This window comes from Zerene cesonia, unplaced genomic scaffold (assembly GCF_012273895.1).
Source record: "Zerene cesonia ecotype Mississippi unplaced genomic scaffold, Zerene_cesonia_1.1 Zces_u008, whole genome shotgun sequence".
In the NCBI taxonomy this organism is placed as follows: Eukaryota; Metazoa; Arthropoda; class Insecta; order Lepidoptera; family Pieridae; genus Zerene; species Zerene cesonia.
Window position 1 is genome coordinate 753,675 of NW_024045138.1, and position 16,573 is coordinate 770,247.

A 16,573-nucleotide genomic window follows, 5' to 3' on the forward strand; every position below is an offset into this window, starting at 1 on the left:
TTATGTTTTATTTTCCGTGGTTATTTAAATGACCCTCTAATATGTTTTGTTATTATTTATAGCACTATAATATCATGTTTACATTATACCCATTTCAGAAAAAAAAATGAAATACGACGAACGACCGATTTTTTTTTTCAATTATTAAGCTAAATTACATTTATAATTATTAATTTTATGTAAGTAACACTTCTTTACCTTGTTTTCTGTTAGTGTGTGATGTAAATAATATGTTGTATTGAAATCCATGGATTAAGGCGTAGACAGAAGAAGTGAGTAACCTCCTATAACTACAAGGTCTTCAGATTAAGAAAATTCACTACATCTAATCAAATTGCACATGGTGCGCATAAAGCAACACTTTATTTGTCACAGCATGACACCATTTATAGTGTCCTATGTCACTGTCAAAAACATACTCATGTTCCAGCTGATCCGGTCTAGTGTTTATTTGTTTATTTACAGTTATTTTAATAAATTTATGAGTTAAAAACGTGTTTCTTCTCAGTTTATCAGCATTATTTGAGTAATATGAAGTTAACCTCTTCTTGTAAAATAAAACTGCCGTAATAATTCAAGCTTCTGTGGTTAGGTTAGTACATCACGCAAGATGTTGGATTGCCTTATAAACAGCCGCGGTTGCGATGAACGCCTCATTTCGATCCAACCAACGATGTCGGAGGTTGCTAACGGAACCCCAGTTGAAAAAGATACCTTTTTCGATATGGACGCCTGTTATGAAACATTCGACAAGGATGGGTATGTTTCAACGATTTCATGATTCATCAGTTTAAAATCATTTCGCAATACTGAAACATCATCTTAAAATTATCGATCTATCGCTATTTTTGCGCGCAATTGTAAGTCGACTTATGTATAAGTTGAGGCTTATTTTTTTTTCAGATTTTTGTTTGTTTTTTCTCTCGTAAAAATTTACATAAAGGTTTTTTTTTAATTTTAATGGTCTATAAAGAACCTTCAATTTTCAATTAAAGTCAAAAGAAAGTAATTCAAAAGAATGTTATTTAATATGGATTTTTATGTTTATAACCACATGATATAAATTCAAATCATAGTTCATTCATGAAATTAATTAAGAAGGATTATAACCAGCTTAAATTAAAATCTATAATTTTTCGTATGTTTAATATTTAGAAGTGTAAAATGAAAATAATACTCTAATAGTAATAATTAGTGATAAAGTTTACAAGGTCTTTTTGCGTTTTTATAACATTAATTCCAAATGGATTTGGTAATAAATGCATAAATAATTAAATAAGGATGTTATGGTTTTTTATTGTATTCATGTCATCATGGACATCTTATCGGAAGTTTTTATTCACATATTAAATTTATGTGATGTTACAAACATGGTAATTTAATGGGAACAGCAATTTAATGGGGCGAACCAAAAAGCTAAAATTTGTGCTTACTAGGTATTATATATATTAGGAATGTTGTATTCTCTTCTTAACAGTTATAAGTAGTTTGTCATAAATTGTGGATAATCTAAAGCAGTAATGACAATGACTATATAAATGTTTAAAATAAATTTTTGATATCAAACATTATTCTTCAAGGGAAAGGATGTATTCTAAACAAATGTAATGTGAATATGGAAATATTCCATCCTATGTCATGGGACAAATGTGTCTACATCAATCACATCTGATTCACTCATGACAAGTATATAGTTTGGTTGGTTGTTTGATAGTTGTAACATGCTAATCTCAGGAACTTATGGTTGGATTTGAAAAATCATTGTACTGTCAGATAGGTATAAATTTATAAGTTAACTAGGTGTGCCTGCAATTTTACCCATGTCATACATGTTATATAGCATTCCTCAATAATGGACTATGTAACACTGAAAGAATTTCTGAAATCGGTCCAGTAGTTGCCTGTATAAGTGCGTTCAAACAGACAAGCAAACTCTTCAGCTTAATATTATTATTATTAGTAAAGATTATTATTGTACTTATAAGCTGAAAATCGTGCAAATATTAGATAACAGAAAAATATTGAATAGTTGCTTCTAGTAAGAAGTTATATTTACGTTTACACTTGCTTTGTATAATGTTTCATAGAACTACATACCGACTTCGCTGGCGTTAACGTCCCGTGGTCAACCAATATACTAGATTGTATGTCAAAAAGCGATTTTTTTACATTTCTAAAACCTTTTGTGAGAATTTGTGAAGCCGGTAAAAAATTCCCTGCATAGCCTATAGCGCTCACGACTCACGTACATATGCATTTAGAATTTTTAAAATCAGTCCAATAGTTACTGAGTATAGCGCGTTCAAACAAACAAACTGTTCAGTTATATAATACTAGCTGCGCCCCGTGGTTTCACCCGCGTTATTCCGTATCCCGTAGGAATATCGGGATAAAAAGTTGCCTATATGTTATTCCAGTTGTCCAGCTATCTACGTACCAAATTTCATTGCAATCGGTTTAGTATTTTTTGCGTGAAAGAACAACAAACACACACACATCCTTACAAACTTTCGCATTTATAATATTAGTAGGATAGGATAGTTATACAGTTATTAGTTATTATTATTAGTAGGATAAGTTTACGGTATCGTAATAAACAAATTATGTAGAAGTCTTATTCGCCTGTTACAAATACGTATGTCAAGGTTACGATGACAAAACACGAGATATTATGAATACTGCTAAAAAAATACTATGTATTACTATTGTATTGTAAATTATGTAATCAATAACATATTATAAGCGTTCAGTTTAAAGAAACGTAATTAAAAACACAATCAAGTCATTAGAAGTGTTTCAGCCTATGACTTTCTGTTAAATAGATTTAAAAGTCTCAATCTGGCAGGACACAGAACGCTGGTCAATGATCACCTACTTGTCCGTAAATAAAATTAATCAGTGAAACATGTATGTCGTCTGCCCCATGCCCCACTAGGGGCCACGGGACTTTGTACTATGTGTCTTCTTAAGATTGTAAAATAATAATAATAATAAGCCCGCAGGGCACCTTGTGGCGAGGTGACGGGGAGTAGCGCCCCCGCGGTCCTTAGTTCTCCCGGGGGAGGTCCCTGTCCTCATCTCCGGACTGTCTCGGTGGCAGTTCGGAGTGAACAATGACGAGGTTCAGGATCCCCCACCTCTGGCTTGCCTTAATTGGCCGTCCAGAGTGGAGATGCAAGAGCTATATGCTCGGGGGTGGAAGTATCTAATGGCGTAATAGCGGGGAAACCCAATCCGGGCCTGCGGGCCCGCGATGGTGAAACCGGTGCCGCACCTCTCTACACCCCTAGCCAGTCAGCTGGTGTTGCCCCCTTGTTGCCATTTTAGGTAACTTTTTTGGGAGCCCATCGACCGAACTGGCAAGTCACCGTCTGCCACTATTTTTCAATTTTTCGAAGTTGAAAAGGCAGTTTTTCGAAGTTGAAAACGCCCATAGTTTCCCATAGACCCAACCTACCAATCCATCGAACACCCCCTTTCCATAGCCCAGATTTTTCCATGCCATTTTTTTGCAATAGTCCTACATCGGCCGCGGATTGCCCAGGGCTGTATCTTCATAGTGCAGTCATGGGCAGGCTGCGGCTGGTGTCCCACAACACATTAAATTCTCTAAAGGGCCTCTGCGTGTTGGATCTGTGTCCCCACGTAAGCCTTCCAAAAGACCGAGTGCTTTCCTTCTGGAGGTACCCGAGTATTATGGAGAGATACACATAATAATAATAATAATAATTTCATTTATTCGAGCAACTATCAAGACTCATTTTGTTAGTAACAATATGCTTAAAAACTATGTTAGTAAATTGAATTAAAAATTATCCTGTTCTATTCTATACCATTGATGCGAATAATTTGCAACAATGGTTTACATATAAACAATCTAATCTACTTGCAATACATTTTAAAATTGCATTGGGACTGTCTCGCACCCGGCGCACCAGGGATATGCATCTCTTACGGATTGTTGTGTAAAAACAGTTAACACGTGCTTCTGCAAACATCCCTGAAGCACTACAGAAGCGAGGCAGCCCCAGTAGATATCGGAACGCATTGTTGTATTGTACTCTAAGAGCACTGTAAGATCGTCGAGCGTGATTAGCCCACAGACTACACGTGTAAAATGATGTACAATAAGCACGAAATAGGGTTAATTTAACTTCTTTGGAACAACGTGCAAATCTGCGTACAACGTAAAAACCTTTAGACTGTATTTTAATTCGCGAGATTGGTCACCGTAGGAAAATTAGGAATTAGGTACTTTGTAGTATTCTGATAGAAATAATTAGTTTATTATAAGATAGTGCACTATTACGAATTTTCAATCATATACAAAAAGGTTTGTTGTTTCTTCACAGCGTCACAGGCCATGCGAAGTAAAATCGTGAATAATAATTAATGAGTGATACATATGATTTTAATATTTTGCTGTTGTAGAGACCGAGTGTTTGAACAATCAACAAATAAATTACATTGATATATACTTACACAAAGTAGTTATTATAAATATATATTTAACTGCATATATGTAGTTAGAAAAAAACACTTAGAAAAGACTCTTAAATGATAGAATAAACTTAAATGTCTCACTTGCTCTTATAAAGAGTATATGTAAGGAAATACTTGAATCCTGATGAATAATGAATAAACTCATGAATCTATTTTATTATCATCGATTCGTGATAAGAGTGCAAAGTTAGAATTAAATGAGCGGGTCAAGATCGACTCTAAAAGAGTTGGGTACATAAAAAGATCCTACTAATATTATAAATGCGAAAGTTTGTAAGGATGTGTGTGTGTTTGTTGCTCTTTCACGCAAAGACTACTGAACCGATTGCAAAGAAATTTGGTACGTAGACACCTGGACATCTGGAATAACATATAGGCAACTTTTTATCCTGATATTCCTACGGGATACAGACTTACGCGGGTGGAACCGCGGGGCGCAGCTAGTATTTAAATATAAAGGAAGTGCCCTGTAATAAGTATCTATCAGCCTGCGCCTAACTATTGTAGTTAAATCGATGATAAAATATTTCATCTATCCAGGGATGGACAGTTGAACGTAGAGGAATTCCGGCTTATCTGCAAGGCGCTGTTCCGGAATGACAAGGGACACATCTACCCCTTATCCGAAGAGAAGGTGCGGCACGTCTTCCAAGTGTTTGACAAGAACGGAGATGGGTTCATCGATAAAGAGGAGTTCACGTTCTGCTGGAACCATTGGATTAAAGTGGTGAGTTTACAACTTTGCTGGTATATTCTAGGTGAATAAACGAAACATCGAGGATAGGAAAATTTGCGTTTCTATGGTAAGCCGCATTTTTTACATACGATGAAGAATATACAGTGTACATGGATGTTACGGTATTACTTTAAATACCTACGTTACATAAAATTATTATGTCATACAATAACTATGTTGTTTTTACCTGTATGATTTACATCTATCATACTACATATCACTACATAGTATAAAACAATCTCTTTCCATCGTCTGTGTGTCTCTACGCTTAGATTTTTAAAAATAGGGAACAGATTTTGATATGTATTTTTTCAATAGATAGAGTGATTCTTGAGGTAAATAAATAAACCATGTATATATCATGTGTTATTGGCGGGTCGCTAGTGTCTTCATATAGTTATGTATTCACATCGCAATCACGATCATACTGCTCTTAAAAGATCAAATTTTACCTATGTAATAATTGACTTATCCAGGGCGTATAAGGCAAGCCAGAAAGGCCAGTTTCCTTTTGCTCACCCTTCCCAGTCCATTCCTTCCCTCTAGTCGCCAATTCTTTCCTTATCCCATACCCTTAAGAGCGACCAGCGCATTCGCAGAGGCACTACCTCTACGAATGTTCATGGGCGGTGGTGATAGCTTAACCACCACGAACCACCACCAACCACAAAAAATGTCCTTTCGGATACTCCCATTCAAACTTTGTAACAGCTTAAATATACATCATATCCTCTAACAATTTAAACCATAGCAATAACTCATACTAGAATGACGTGTTTGCGAGTCGCATGTTCGATAAGTATTGTCCTTATTCATTGTTACTAGGGAAAAGGTAAAGCCTCGTAGTAATTGAACTAAATGGTTGGAGATGAATCATGCCTCTGTTAATTTGTAACCTTTGATCAATATAAAGGGTATTCTAAGTTGAAGATGCATATGATATTATTTTTGTAACAAAAATTTAACCGGCTTCAAAACCACTAATAAGTATTGAACCTCTATTTCGTTTTTGAAAGTCGGTTTAAAATCAAATTTAAGATCAATCCCTGGAACATTTTGAGTACGATTTTTATTAAAAATTTGTCTATACAGCTCGTTTTAAGTTATGTAGTACCGGGGTCACCAAATCTGATGTTATTTAAATTTCAGTAGTAGTTTCAATCAATCATCGGGCACTCTTTTATCGACCAATGACAAAAATCAATGAATGAATAGTTCAAAGCCCTTGGAGGTACGCGGTGAATTTTTATGTGAAATGAAATAAATATGTTAATATTAATAATAAAATGTCTATCAGAGTTACTTCAAATATGGAGTGGATCAAAATTAATGAAACTCCCATTTACAGATAGTGCGTCCGGTCAGCGCTTTCCTTATAGTGGACGTGCAAAATGACTTCATATCGGGAACACTGAATATCAGCAAATGCAACGCTCAGCAGGATGGCAGCGAGGTGAGTAAAAATCGTTTAGAATTAAGATATAACTACAGTGAGATTTCAGTTGTCCTCCTGTGTTATGGGGCAAACCCTATAACGGGCAGTTACACAAGTCCAATTCCCTATTGCACTATCTTTGAACCTTCTTTTACGTGGATTTTAGTGGCTAATAATATATCGCTACAATCAAACCCATAATTTTTTTTAACAATAACTCCATCTGTTTTGAGGAATGCTTAACAAACACCACATTGAATTTAAAATCAATAAATGTTTATTGTCGGTTTCATAATTTTTGTATAGCTCTTCTGTCACTGTAAAATGACAAATTATGAATTTAACTTCGCGACAATTGTACATTATCAAGGATAAAATCTGTTAATTACTCTTTAGTTATACTCGCAAATAAGCATAGCAATATATAAACAATGAAAAAAAAATTATCTACTCATTTCATTGATCCGACATACTCGTTCTAAATATAAGCACAGGCACTGCGGTCCCACGTCGTATGCTAATGCAACTGAAATAGTCGACTGACACGACATTTTCAATAATACAGTGATGCTCCATGTATAGAGATTTTCTTGATTAAATTTCCGGGTCGAGGATAATTAATATTGTATAGGTTTGTAACTTTTGATGAAAATTGTGTGTGTGTGTGTGTTTGAATGTAAAACTCTTAAATAGGCTCCATAGATTTGGAGAGTGACCATTATTTCGGTTTCTGGTTTATAAACACTAATATAAGAATCTCTACATATGAATCGATTTTCAATAAATTTTTACAATCCTAGAGTTGGTGTCTTAGTTTAAATTAAATTGTATAGTTATTCTACATATATTTAATCATATAAAAAATAAGATATTCGATAGGGACTCAAACAAAATCTCAATTTTTTGAAATACCCAACAGTAGGCCTAAAAGCTTCAATCATTTAGTTAGCATTCAAGTAGATGGTTGATTTTATGTGGTTTGTTTAATGTGTTATCTAAGGACGCGTGTTAGATCGATACCACGTAGCAATCGTTATCACAGGGCCCTTGTACGGTACCGTCAGCAAAATAGAAGCTTAGCAAGGCTTCAATTCTCGCACACTCAGTGTAGGTTTTACTGTAATAATTGACAAAGGTATAATAGATGATGGGTATTTTAATATTATTTATATTAAATCTGCATCTAGTTTTTTTTAATTTTGGTTTTATGAGTTTGCATTCAAAGAACTACCATTAATTATTATTTGTTGTTGTTTAAGTAAACATGTAGTGAATATACTAGCGGAAATAATTAGAAAACGAAAAACTTTCGTTGCTGACTATAGTGGCGTGCGGTAGGTTTCTATTATCTTATAATTTTGATCTATTTGGCGCAGTAGTTACAGATTATGATCAGAGTGTCAAAGAGTGTGTGGGTTCCAACCCGTCCACTAGAAAATGTAATGATTTTCAGAATATAATTGTCCTCATGATTAATATGTATCGCTAAACTTTTTCTGATATTACATTTTTTTATTCAAAGTACGATACTAATAAGGCACCCTTCTTCATTAATTCAACAATATTTGATCAAGTTTGACGCGATAATTTTTACATTGAGTTACTTACATTCGCTGTCCATATCTCCATACGTGATAATGGCACGTTAAAACAATGGGATAGAAAACCACATGTGCTTCTTGGTATCTCCGCCAAACTGTTAACTAAAAAACGTTAAAAGTTAACAAGTAAATGAAAAAACTTGAAACGTTTATTGAGCTCCTACAGGTACAGCGGCCTAAAGCCTACATCTATTATGAAAATTTAGGCTGTCAAACGCAAATCGTATTTTAAAAATCTGGTCAAATGATTTGAACTTCTAAAAATGTATGCTGAAAGCAATAATGCAAGCCGAGTGTGATTTTGTTCCCGCTACCCGTCAGCGTGTGTTTGTATGTGGTAGTCGAGCACGCTTCGGCACGAATTGGGCCAGCTCGCACCGGGGAAGTACCACACCCCCACAGAAGACCGGCGTGAAATGGCATTCTGCTGTGTTTCGTTCGGTGAGTGGCGGAGCCGGAGGCCCATATCCTTTTCCTTCCCCTTCCCAGTCCTTTCCTTTATTCCTCTCGCCAATCCTTTCTTAATCCCTTCCCAATTTAAAGTCGGCAATCCATTTGTAGAGGCGTAAGGTCTGTAATCGACTTTACGCCTCTGCAAATGGTTATGGGCGGTGGTAGCGCTTATCATCAGGCGTCCCACCAGCTCCATTGCCGACTGTGACATAAAAAAAAAAAAAGCGTTTTACCGCAAAAATTTGCTTATATAACACTTAAAATACCCATAAATAAACTCGTAGCTCGTAGCATTTAAGTATGGCAGCAATTTTGAAATGAAAATTGGTGAAGCTTGCATGAAAGAAGTTAACCTGCATTAGGTTAAACGGTAACTTAGTACCAATAGAACGGGATAATTTTTGGATCGTATCCAATGTTATATTGATTGCTTTTAAAACGACAAAGGTCGAAAGTAGCGTAGGACAAAAAGACATAGATAAGTATTGAAATGAATCGTTATTTCCTAGTCACAGAGATGATATTGGCTTAACAGTAATTAGTTTGCATATCAGAATAGATTTGTGTAAAAAGGAGATAGCCCTTGAGGTTCTTTATTATTGCTCATGTCGGGTCTATCATTAAGATCTTCTATGCATGCAGACAGTCGCACAGGCTGAATTTGCTTCCCAAAATGTAACAATTATTATTATTATTATTTTGTATCAATTTCTTAATGTTTAATATCTCTCTATTAACACGAAGATAAAGACCTCAAACTTAAGTTTATCTCCTGTACCGTGATGAAAGAACGTACATCATGTTACGTATATTTAAACAAGTATGCTTTCTACCAATGCAGCCCGGTAAAAACCGAAGTCTTTATAAAACAATGTTACGTCAAACAATTCGCAAAACTTCCAAACAGTAATAGTTTCAGGAATAAACCCTCCTTACATAATTCGGCACCGTCTGAAAACTTCCAAGTTGGACAACTAATTTCCTCTGATGTAATCGAATTAAACGGTTTACGCGAAAGTTTGATCGCGAATTAAACAATGACAGCTTTTGGTTAAAGTTAATGGTGTAAGTGTTGATAGCTTGACATTCTCACTCCATTGGGGGCAATTAACGCGGTGCCAGGCACGGAAACTGTACGATTTCAATCGGTTGGTATAATGAGATTTATTTTCGGAACACTTCCCACGCGCCCTGATTGGTTAGTCGCTGTGTGTGTGCCAAAATTTGATTGGTTGAGAATATTTCAAACTGTTTATTGGTTCGACACGGGTTTGTGATTGGTTTGTGTGAAGATTTGTAAAGGCTTCAGTAGTACGGGGGTGTATACAGTATGATATACGATTTGTTTCAGATTTCCGTTTAATTTAGATTGTACAAAACATTGACAAATTGTATATTTGTATAATATATCTATAAATTATCTTGATAGGAGACAAAATTTCTCTACAATCAAATGATAACCATATAAATGAATTCATTCTGAAGGAATTCCAGGAACAATTTATTGTGAGAAGATTAATTAATCTCATAGAAGTTTCAGTATAATTGTATTTTTGTCTGGAAATTAATTCTTTACTTCAAATAGTATCACAAATATGTGAAATTTGTCGATTTGCATTTATTAATAGATATCCTACTATCCTACTAATCCTACTAATATTATAAATTCGAAAGTTTGTAAGGGTGTGTATGTTTGTTACTCATTCGAGCAAACATTACTGAACCGATTGCAATGACATTTGGTACGTACATAGCTGGACAACTGGAATAACACATAGGCACTTTTTATCCCGATATTCCTACGGGATACAGACATACGCGGGTAAAACCGCAGGGCGAAGCTAGTGCATATATAAAGATAACAACTAAATACAACACTCATTTCACTAGTTTCATGTACGTATAATTGTCTATCTAAAACCCATATCTTTACAAAAAAAAAAAGATAATTCTAAATGTTGATTCATAAAAGGCCCAGTTCGACCCTAAAATCTATACAACAAGAATCTAGATGCTACAAAGAAGCTATCAATAACCTTGATATTATCATATAACTAGTCTAAAAATACGTTAATGCTTCTTGCAATAGTTCTCACAATACGTTACATTTTAATTTTTAGTTTTATAGCATTGAAATGCTTTATAAATGAGAAATTTTGAAAGAATAGAAAAAATTTGATCACGAGGCAGGATTCGAACCTGCGTATCTTGCCTAACCGTAGCAAAAAATTTCTCACGTTACATTTTTTTAAACAAAGCGATTTAAATGAAGCCTGCTTTGAATAACTTTAAAAACCGTCCAAGAATTTGCAAGCATATAAATATAGTATTTTTACGCGAGTATTGTACATTTAGAATTTAAAAACTTTCTAACGGATTTTAAACGCGATTTATTCATTATATTATTAACCCGACGTTTCGAACACAACGCTCCGTTAAAATCCGTTAAAAAGTTTTCAATTTCTAAAAGCATATAAATAGTTCGCCCATTAAGAATAATTTATACTCTTTGTGACTTTGCGATCTAAACCACATGCTAAATAGGTATCTATTAGTTTGATTATTTTATGTAAAATATGCCATATAATTGAGCTATTGAAAAAACGAATCTATACTAATATTATAAAGCTGAAGAGTTTGTTTGTTTTCTTCTTTGAACGCGCTAATCTCAGGAACTGCTGGTCCGATTTTACAAATTATTTCAATGTTAGATAGTCCATATATTGAAGGAAGGCTATACGCTATATATGTACCACGGGCGAAGCCGGAGCGAACCGCTAGTATTAATATATGGTTAGTGATTAATTAATTTCTGATTGCTACAATCTTATATACCTTTTAACCACTTTCTATAAAACAATAGGATACTTCTATTGGCCTTACTATCTAGAAAAAAGAAACATAAATTTAGATTGCAAAACCAGATAAAATCATCGGCTTTATAACATACGTTTGTGTTCACGCATCATTACGTATTATTCAATGTCGAAACGGGAAGCAATTTTCATTAACTTGATCAATTGCAGCTTGAAAATTTTAGAATAGTCATTCAATTGGTACATCTATTTAAATATGTAAAATGAATATTTAGTCTATGAGACTAGACTTCCATAATTATGCGTATACTTCGCTCGCGTGGACTGCATAATTTTGAACTTCGTGTTTTTTGGTAGAATGACATAATATTACGACTTTAAATGCGTGTATCTTGTCATGAACCCATTTATTTTAGTAAAGAAACCTCTAATTTATTTTTAAACTAAATTTTGCCTGCGGCTTCGCACGCGTTAATTCGGAGCAGTTTAATAGATATAGTTATACATATAAACCTTCCTGATGAATCACTCACACACTATCTATTAAAAAATAACCCTATCAAGATCCGTTGCGAAATTTTAAAGATTTGGAGATACATAGGGACATAGGGAAAGAGAAAGCGACTTTGTTTTATACTATGTAAAACTCATTTAATGAAACATCTTATTCCCGAATTTATTTATCTATCCCCTGATTATAATTTTGTCAAAATCTGCTCTGTTGTTTTTATGTAATTGACGCACACGCAAACAGACAAACAATTTACTTGACCATGTTTTGAGACCTATATCATATCCGTTTAAAAGAAGTAATGTAGAGAAGTGGTCTGGTCACTGTTTTATTATAATTATGTTATTGATGGCTTCCCCAAAGGAATGTTATTGTAATTTGTAATAAAAGGCCTATTCATTTGTGTTTATTTTAAGGTGATCATAATTTATAGTAATTTATTATGAGATATCGATAGAATTTATTGAAAAAAAATAATAGGAATCGATATGAACTTTGTAATTTTAGGTTTTTTTTTAAGTAAAAATAAAGATTTTTTTAATATGAAATCATAAAGGGGGTTATGTGGAGCTTCATTTATTTCTTTAAAATCGGTCGATAATCCCACGTTTTTGTATTACGTTTACCACATTTAATTTTTAGTTTTATAGCATTGAAATGCTTTATAAATGAGAAATTTTGAAAGAATAGAAAAAATTTTTCCTCCCTCGTGCTGCCTCGTGATCAAATTTTTTCTATTCTTTCAAAATTTCTCGTTTACCACAATACCAACCGTTTTCTAGATACAGTTCAGAAGATAGAACATTTTATAGATTATAATGGTTAACTATTTAAAGTTGCACAATACACAATATTGTTATCCATCCATTATATATAACTAGCTGCGCCCCGCGGTTTCACCCGCCTGAGTCTGTATCCCTTATGCATATCGGGAAAAAATGCATATGTGTTATTCCAGTTGTCCAGCTATATACGTATCGAATTTCATTGCAATCGGTTCCGTAGTTTTTGCGTGAAAGAGTAACAAACATACACATACATCTATCCTCTCAAACTTTCGCATTTATTAGTAAGATGTATTCTTAAAATGTCCTTATATCGTGAAGATCCTTACTAGGTTAAGTCTCAATTGTAATTATTTTTAAAACAATAAAGCATAAATAAATAAAGATCCCTCCAATCGGTAGAATTTACAATCGACCAGTATGTTCTGATGTTTACAGGTGGTGGAGCCAATAAACCGTCTCCTAGACACCGTGCCGTTCGACTGCGTGTTCTACTCGCTGGACTGGCACCCGCCGGACCATGTGTCCTTCATCGACAATGTGCACATGCGGGAACTGGACCCGTCCAGCCCGGTGAGCCGATGGGGAGATAGTGAACGAATGAATGGATGAATTAATGAATTATTGAAAAATTCTCTATTATACACCATATAAATACTTACACATTTATTAAACAGTGTTCATTATCATCATCATCAATATATATATATTCCCACTGTTGGGACACAGGCCCACAATATGCTAAACGCTGCCCCAGTGCAAATATAACTTGTCGTCGAAAGTTTCATTCTTTGACATGCCGGTTTCCTCACGATGTTTTCCTTCGACGTTTCGAGCACTGGTGATGTGCAGATAAATTCATCATTCATCAATTTATTTATTTCTTGCACGCACGTCCAGTTTCGAACTTTTGACTTTTCGTTTTAAGTCCGAAGTCCTTACCACGGAGTCAGCACTGCTTTTCACTAAAACTAATTAGTGTTGCTAGAATTTAACGAAAGAAAGAAACTATAACATAAAATATTAATCAAGGGATTAAATAATCGAATGTTGTTCTTTCATTTATAACTAATGGCGTCTAATTTATTAACGTGAAAGGTGTGTATCGTGTCAGCTACACAGGTGTATCGTGTTTCACTAAGTAATTTGCTAGTTTCCTGTTAGCAAACAATAGAATTGTGTGCTCATTCATTATATTGTTCTGTATAAATAGATTTGCTGACCTCTATGAATGTACCTACATTCAATTATCGAATTAAGTAATCGATTTTTTAATTTCTACATGTCATTGTCATTTCGAATTAGGTTATATTCAAATTTGAATTAAGATTGGTATATTTTTTTTTTACAACTGACAAAACGGACGAAAATCTTGATTATAATAATGTTGATGCTAAAAACGGTAGTGGTAAATATAACGATTGAATTTTAACAACCTGGACTTGGCCAGCGTGGTGCATTATGACCTCCCTCATAGGAGGTCCATGTCTAATGCCGATCCTGCAGTGGGAACATAATCTGTGGGCTGATGTTGATGATGATGATGACGCGATTGACGATTTTGTTAGTTTTTCATGCGGGTAAGTGAGCTGGTGGTTCGCCTGATGGTAAGCGATGATCACCCATGAACATTCGCAGAGGTAGAGCCTCTACGAATCGCTGCCCGTTTTTAAGGAGTAAGGGATACGGGAAGGATTGATGACTGGGAATAAGGATGAGGAATCACGACTGGGATGGGCGAGGAAAAGGAAACGGGCCTCCGGCTCCCTCGCTGACCGTATGAAATACAGTACTATTTGACCATTTCTGGGGGTGTGGTACTTTGTATGTGGGAGTCGAGTACGCTTCGGCACGAATTGGGCCAAGCGAAAGTACCACACTCCCACAGAAAACCGGCGTGAAATACTAGCATGCTACTGTGTTTCTTACTATGAGGGGGGAAGCCGGAAGCCCATATCCTTTTCCTTACCCTTCCCAGTGCTTTTTTAACCCCTTTCCAATTTATAGTCGGCAATTTGTTTAGTATTGTTTTTATCTTATGAAACAAAAGGTGTCAGCGGACAAGGCGCAGGCGTACGACACGGTGGTGTTCGCGGGCCCGCCGCCCATGAAGCAGCGGCTGTGGCCGCGCCACTGCGTGCAGGACTCGTGGGGCGCCGAGCTGCACAAGGACCTCAAGGTTTGTCTCGCTCCTATAGACATACACATAGACATACACATGAGACATAGGCATGAGACATAGACATAGGCATGAGGCGTGTGACATAGACATGCGATATTAGACATGTTACATGAAACATAGACATAGACATGAGACGTGTGACATAGACATGCGATATTAGACATGTTACAAGAGACATAGATATGAGGCATAGACATGAGACATAGATATAGACATACACATCGAGCAAACATCTAGTCACTACATAGTATAAGACTAAAGCGCTTTCACTATCTGTCCCTATGTGTGCTTAAATCTTTAAATACGCGACGGATTTTTATGGGTTTTAAAAAAAATAGAGCGATCAAGAGGAAGGTTTATATGTATAATATCTTTTATTTAACTATTACGACTTTATCGCGTGCGAAACCGCCTGCACTAGCTAGTAGATTTTATAAAAGTTGTTGAGCTGTACCCCAAACGTAATACATGCAATTCCACTGACTGACGAACAAAAAAACAACTCGCAGATAGTAGAGAACGCGATAAAAGTGTACAAAGGCACCAACCCCGAGGTGGACTCGTACTCCGTGTTCTGGGACAACAAGAAGCTCACCGAGACGAGCCTCAGCACGCAGCTGCGCCTGCGCGGCGCCACCGACATCTACATATGCGGCATCGCCTACGACGTGTGTGTGGGTGAGTCGGGTGGTGTGCTTGTGTGTGTGTGTGTGTGTGTTAATGTGATTTTTATGAATTTTGGATTTTTTTTGTCATACTCATGACAAAAAAAATTTGAATGAGATACATTTTTAAGGGGGGGGGGGGGGGGGAGGTGAATTTTAATATTTCAGTTATGTTGGTATTGATGATTGAAATTAAATATTACCAGTAGAATGCCCATCTTTTTATTCTACATAACCTGTTGCTTTTTTTTTGTATTGGTACGTCTCTTTCAATTATTTTGCCTTTACCTCCATAAATATAGCATAGGTTATTTTTTGTTTCACAAAACTAATTTCCACCATCGGTTGACGGGTGCAGGCGCGACGATAGCGGACGCGCTGGGGATCGGCTACCGCGCGGTGCTGGTGGAGGACGCGTGCCGCGGCGTCGACCTCGCCGACATGCAGCGCACCAAGGGCGCCATACTCGCCGGACACGGCCTCATCGTCAGCTCGCAGGACGTGAGTGCGCACACGCACGCGCACGTACGCGCACACGCACACGCACACGCACACTGCGCAGTACTAGTGACTACGTTTCTTACAAACACACGCACACTACGCAGTACTAGTGACTACGTTTCTTACAAACACACGCACACTACGCAGTACTAGTGACTACGTTTCTTACAAAGTAACTACGTCTGTCACACACATACATATACACACCCAACAGGGATACTAAGGAGGGACTAAGAGAGAAAGAGGAATTTTTAACTGGTATGGATTATCAAGAAGAAACCGACATACTATGTCGTTGATCCAAACCTGGGAAGCAAGGGAGCACAACAACATCTCAGTGCTCCAATAGTCAACCTCACCTTCTCGCGGTGCATCCTGATGAATA

General features: G+C 36.0%; 1 protein-coding gene and 1 long non-coding RNA gene across 2 annotated transcripts in view; one reads left to right on the forward strand and one right to left on the reverse strand.

The window, feature by feature from the left end:
* Nucleotides 1-404: 404 nt before the first annotated feature.
* LOC119839111 overlaps nt 405-16,573 on the forward strand; it is a 19,451-nt gene continuing 3,282 nt past the window's right edge. The window contains exons 1-7 of the mRNA XM_038365309.1: nt 405-759; nt 5,044-5,230; nt 6,588-6,692; nt 13,279-13,413; nt 14,891-15,019; nt 15,532-15,700; nt 16,046-16,188. Of these exons, the coding sequence (XP_038221237.1) occupies nt 611-759; nt 5,044-5,230; nt 6,588-6,692; nt 13,279-13,413; nt 14,891-15,019; nt 15,532-15,700; nt 16,046-16,188 (1,017 nt within the window). The 5' untranslated portion in view covers nt 405-610. The remainder of the gene's footprint in view (nt 760-5,043; nt 5,231-6,587; nt 6,693-13,278; nt 13,414-14,890; nt 15,020-15,531; nt 15,701-16,045; nt 16,189-16,573) is intronic.
* Nucleotides 16,263-16,573, reverse strand: part of LOC119839112 — a 1,844-nt gene continuing 1,533 nt past the window's right edge. The window contains exon 2 of the long non-coding RNA XR_005288231.1: nt 16,263-16,494. This is a non-coding gene — a long non-coding RNA (uncharacterized LOC119839112). The remainder of the gene's footprint in view (nt 16,495-16,573) is intronic.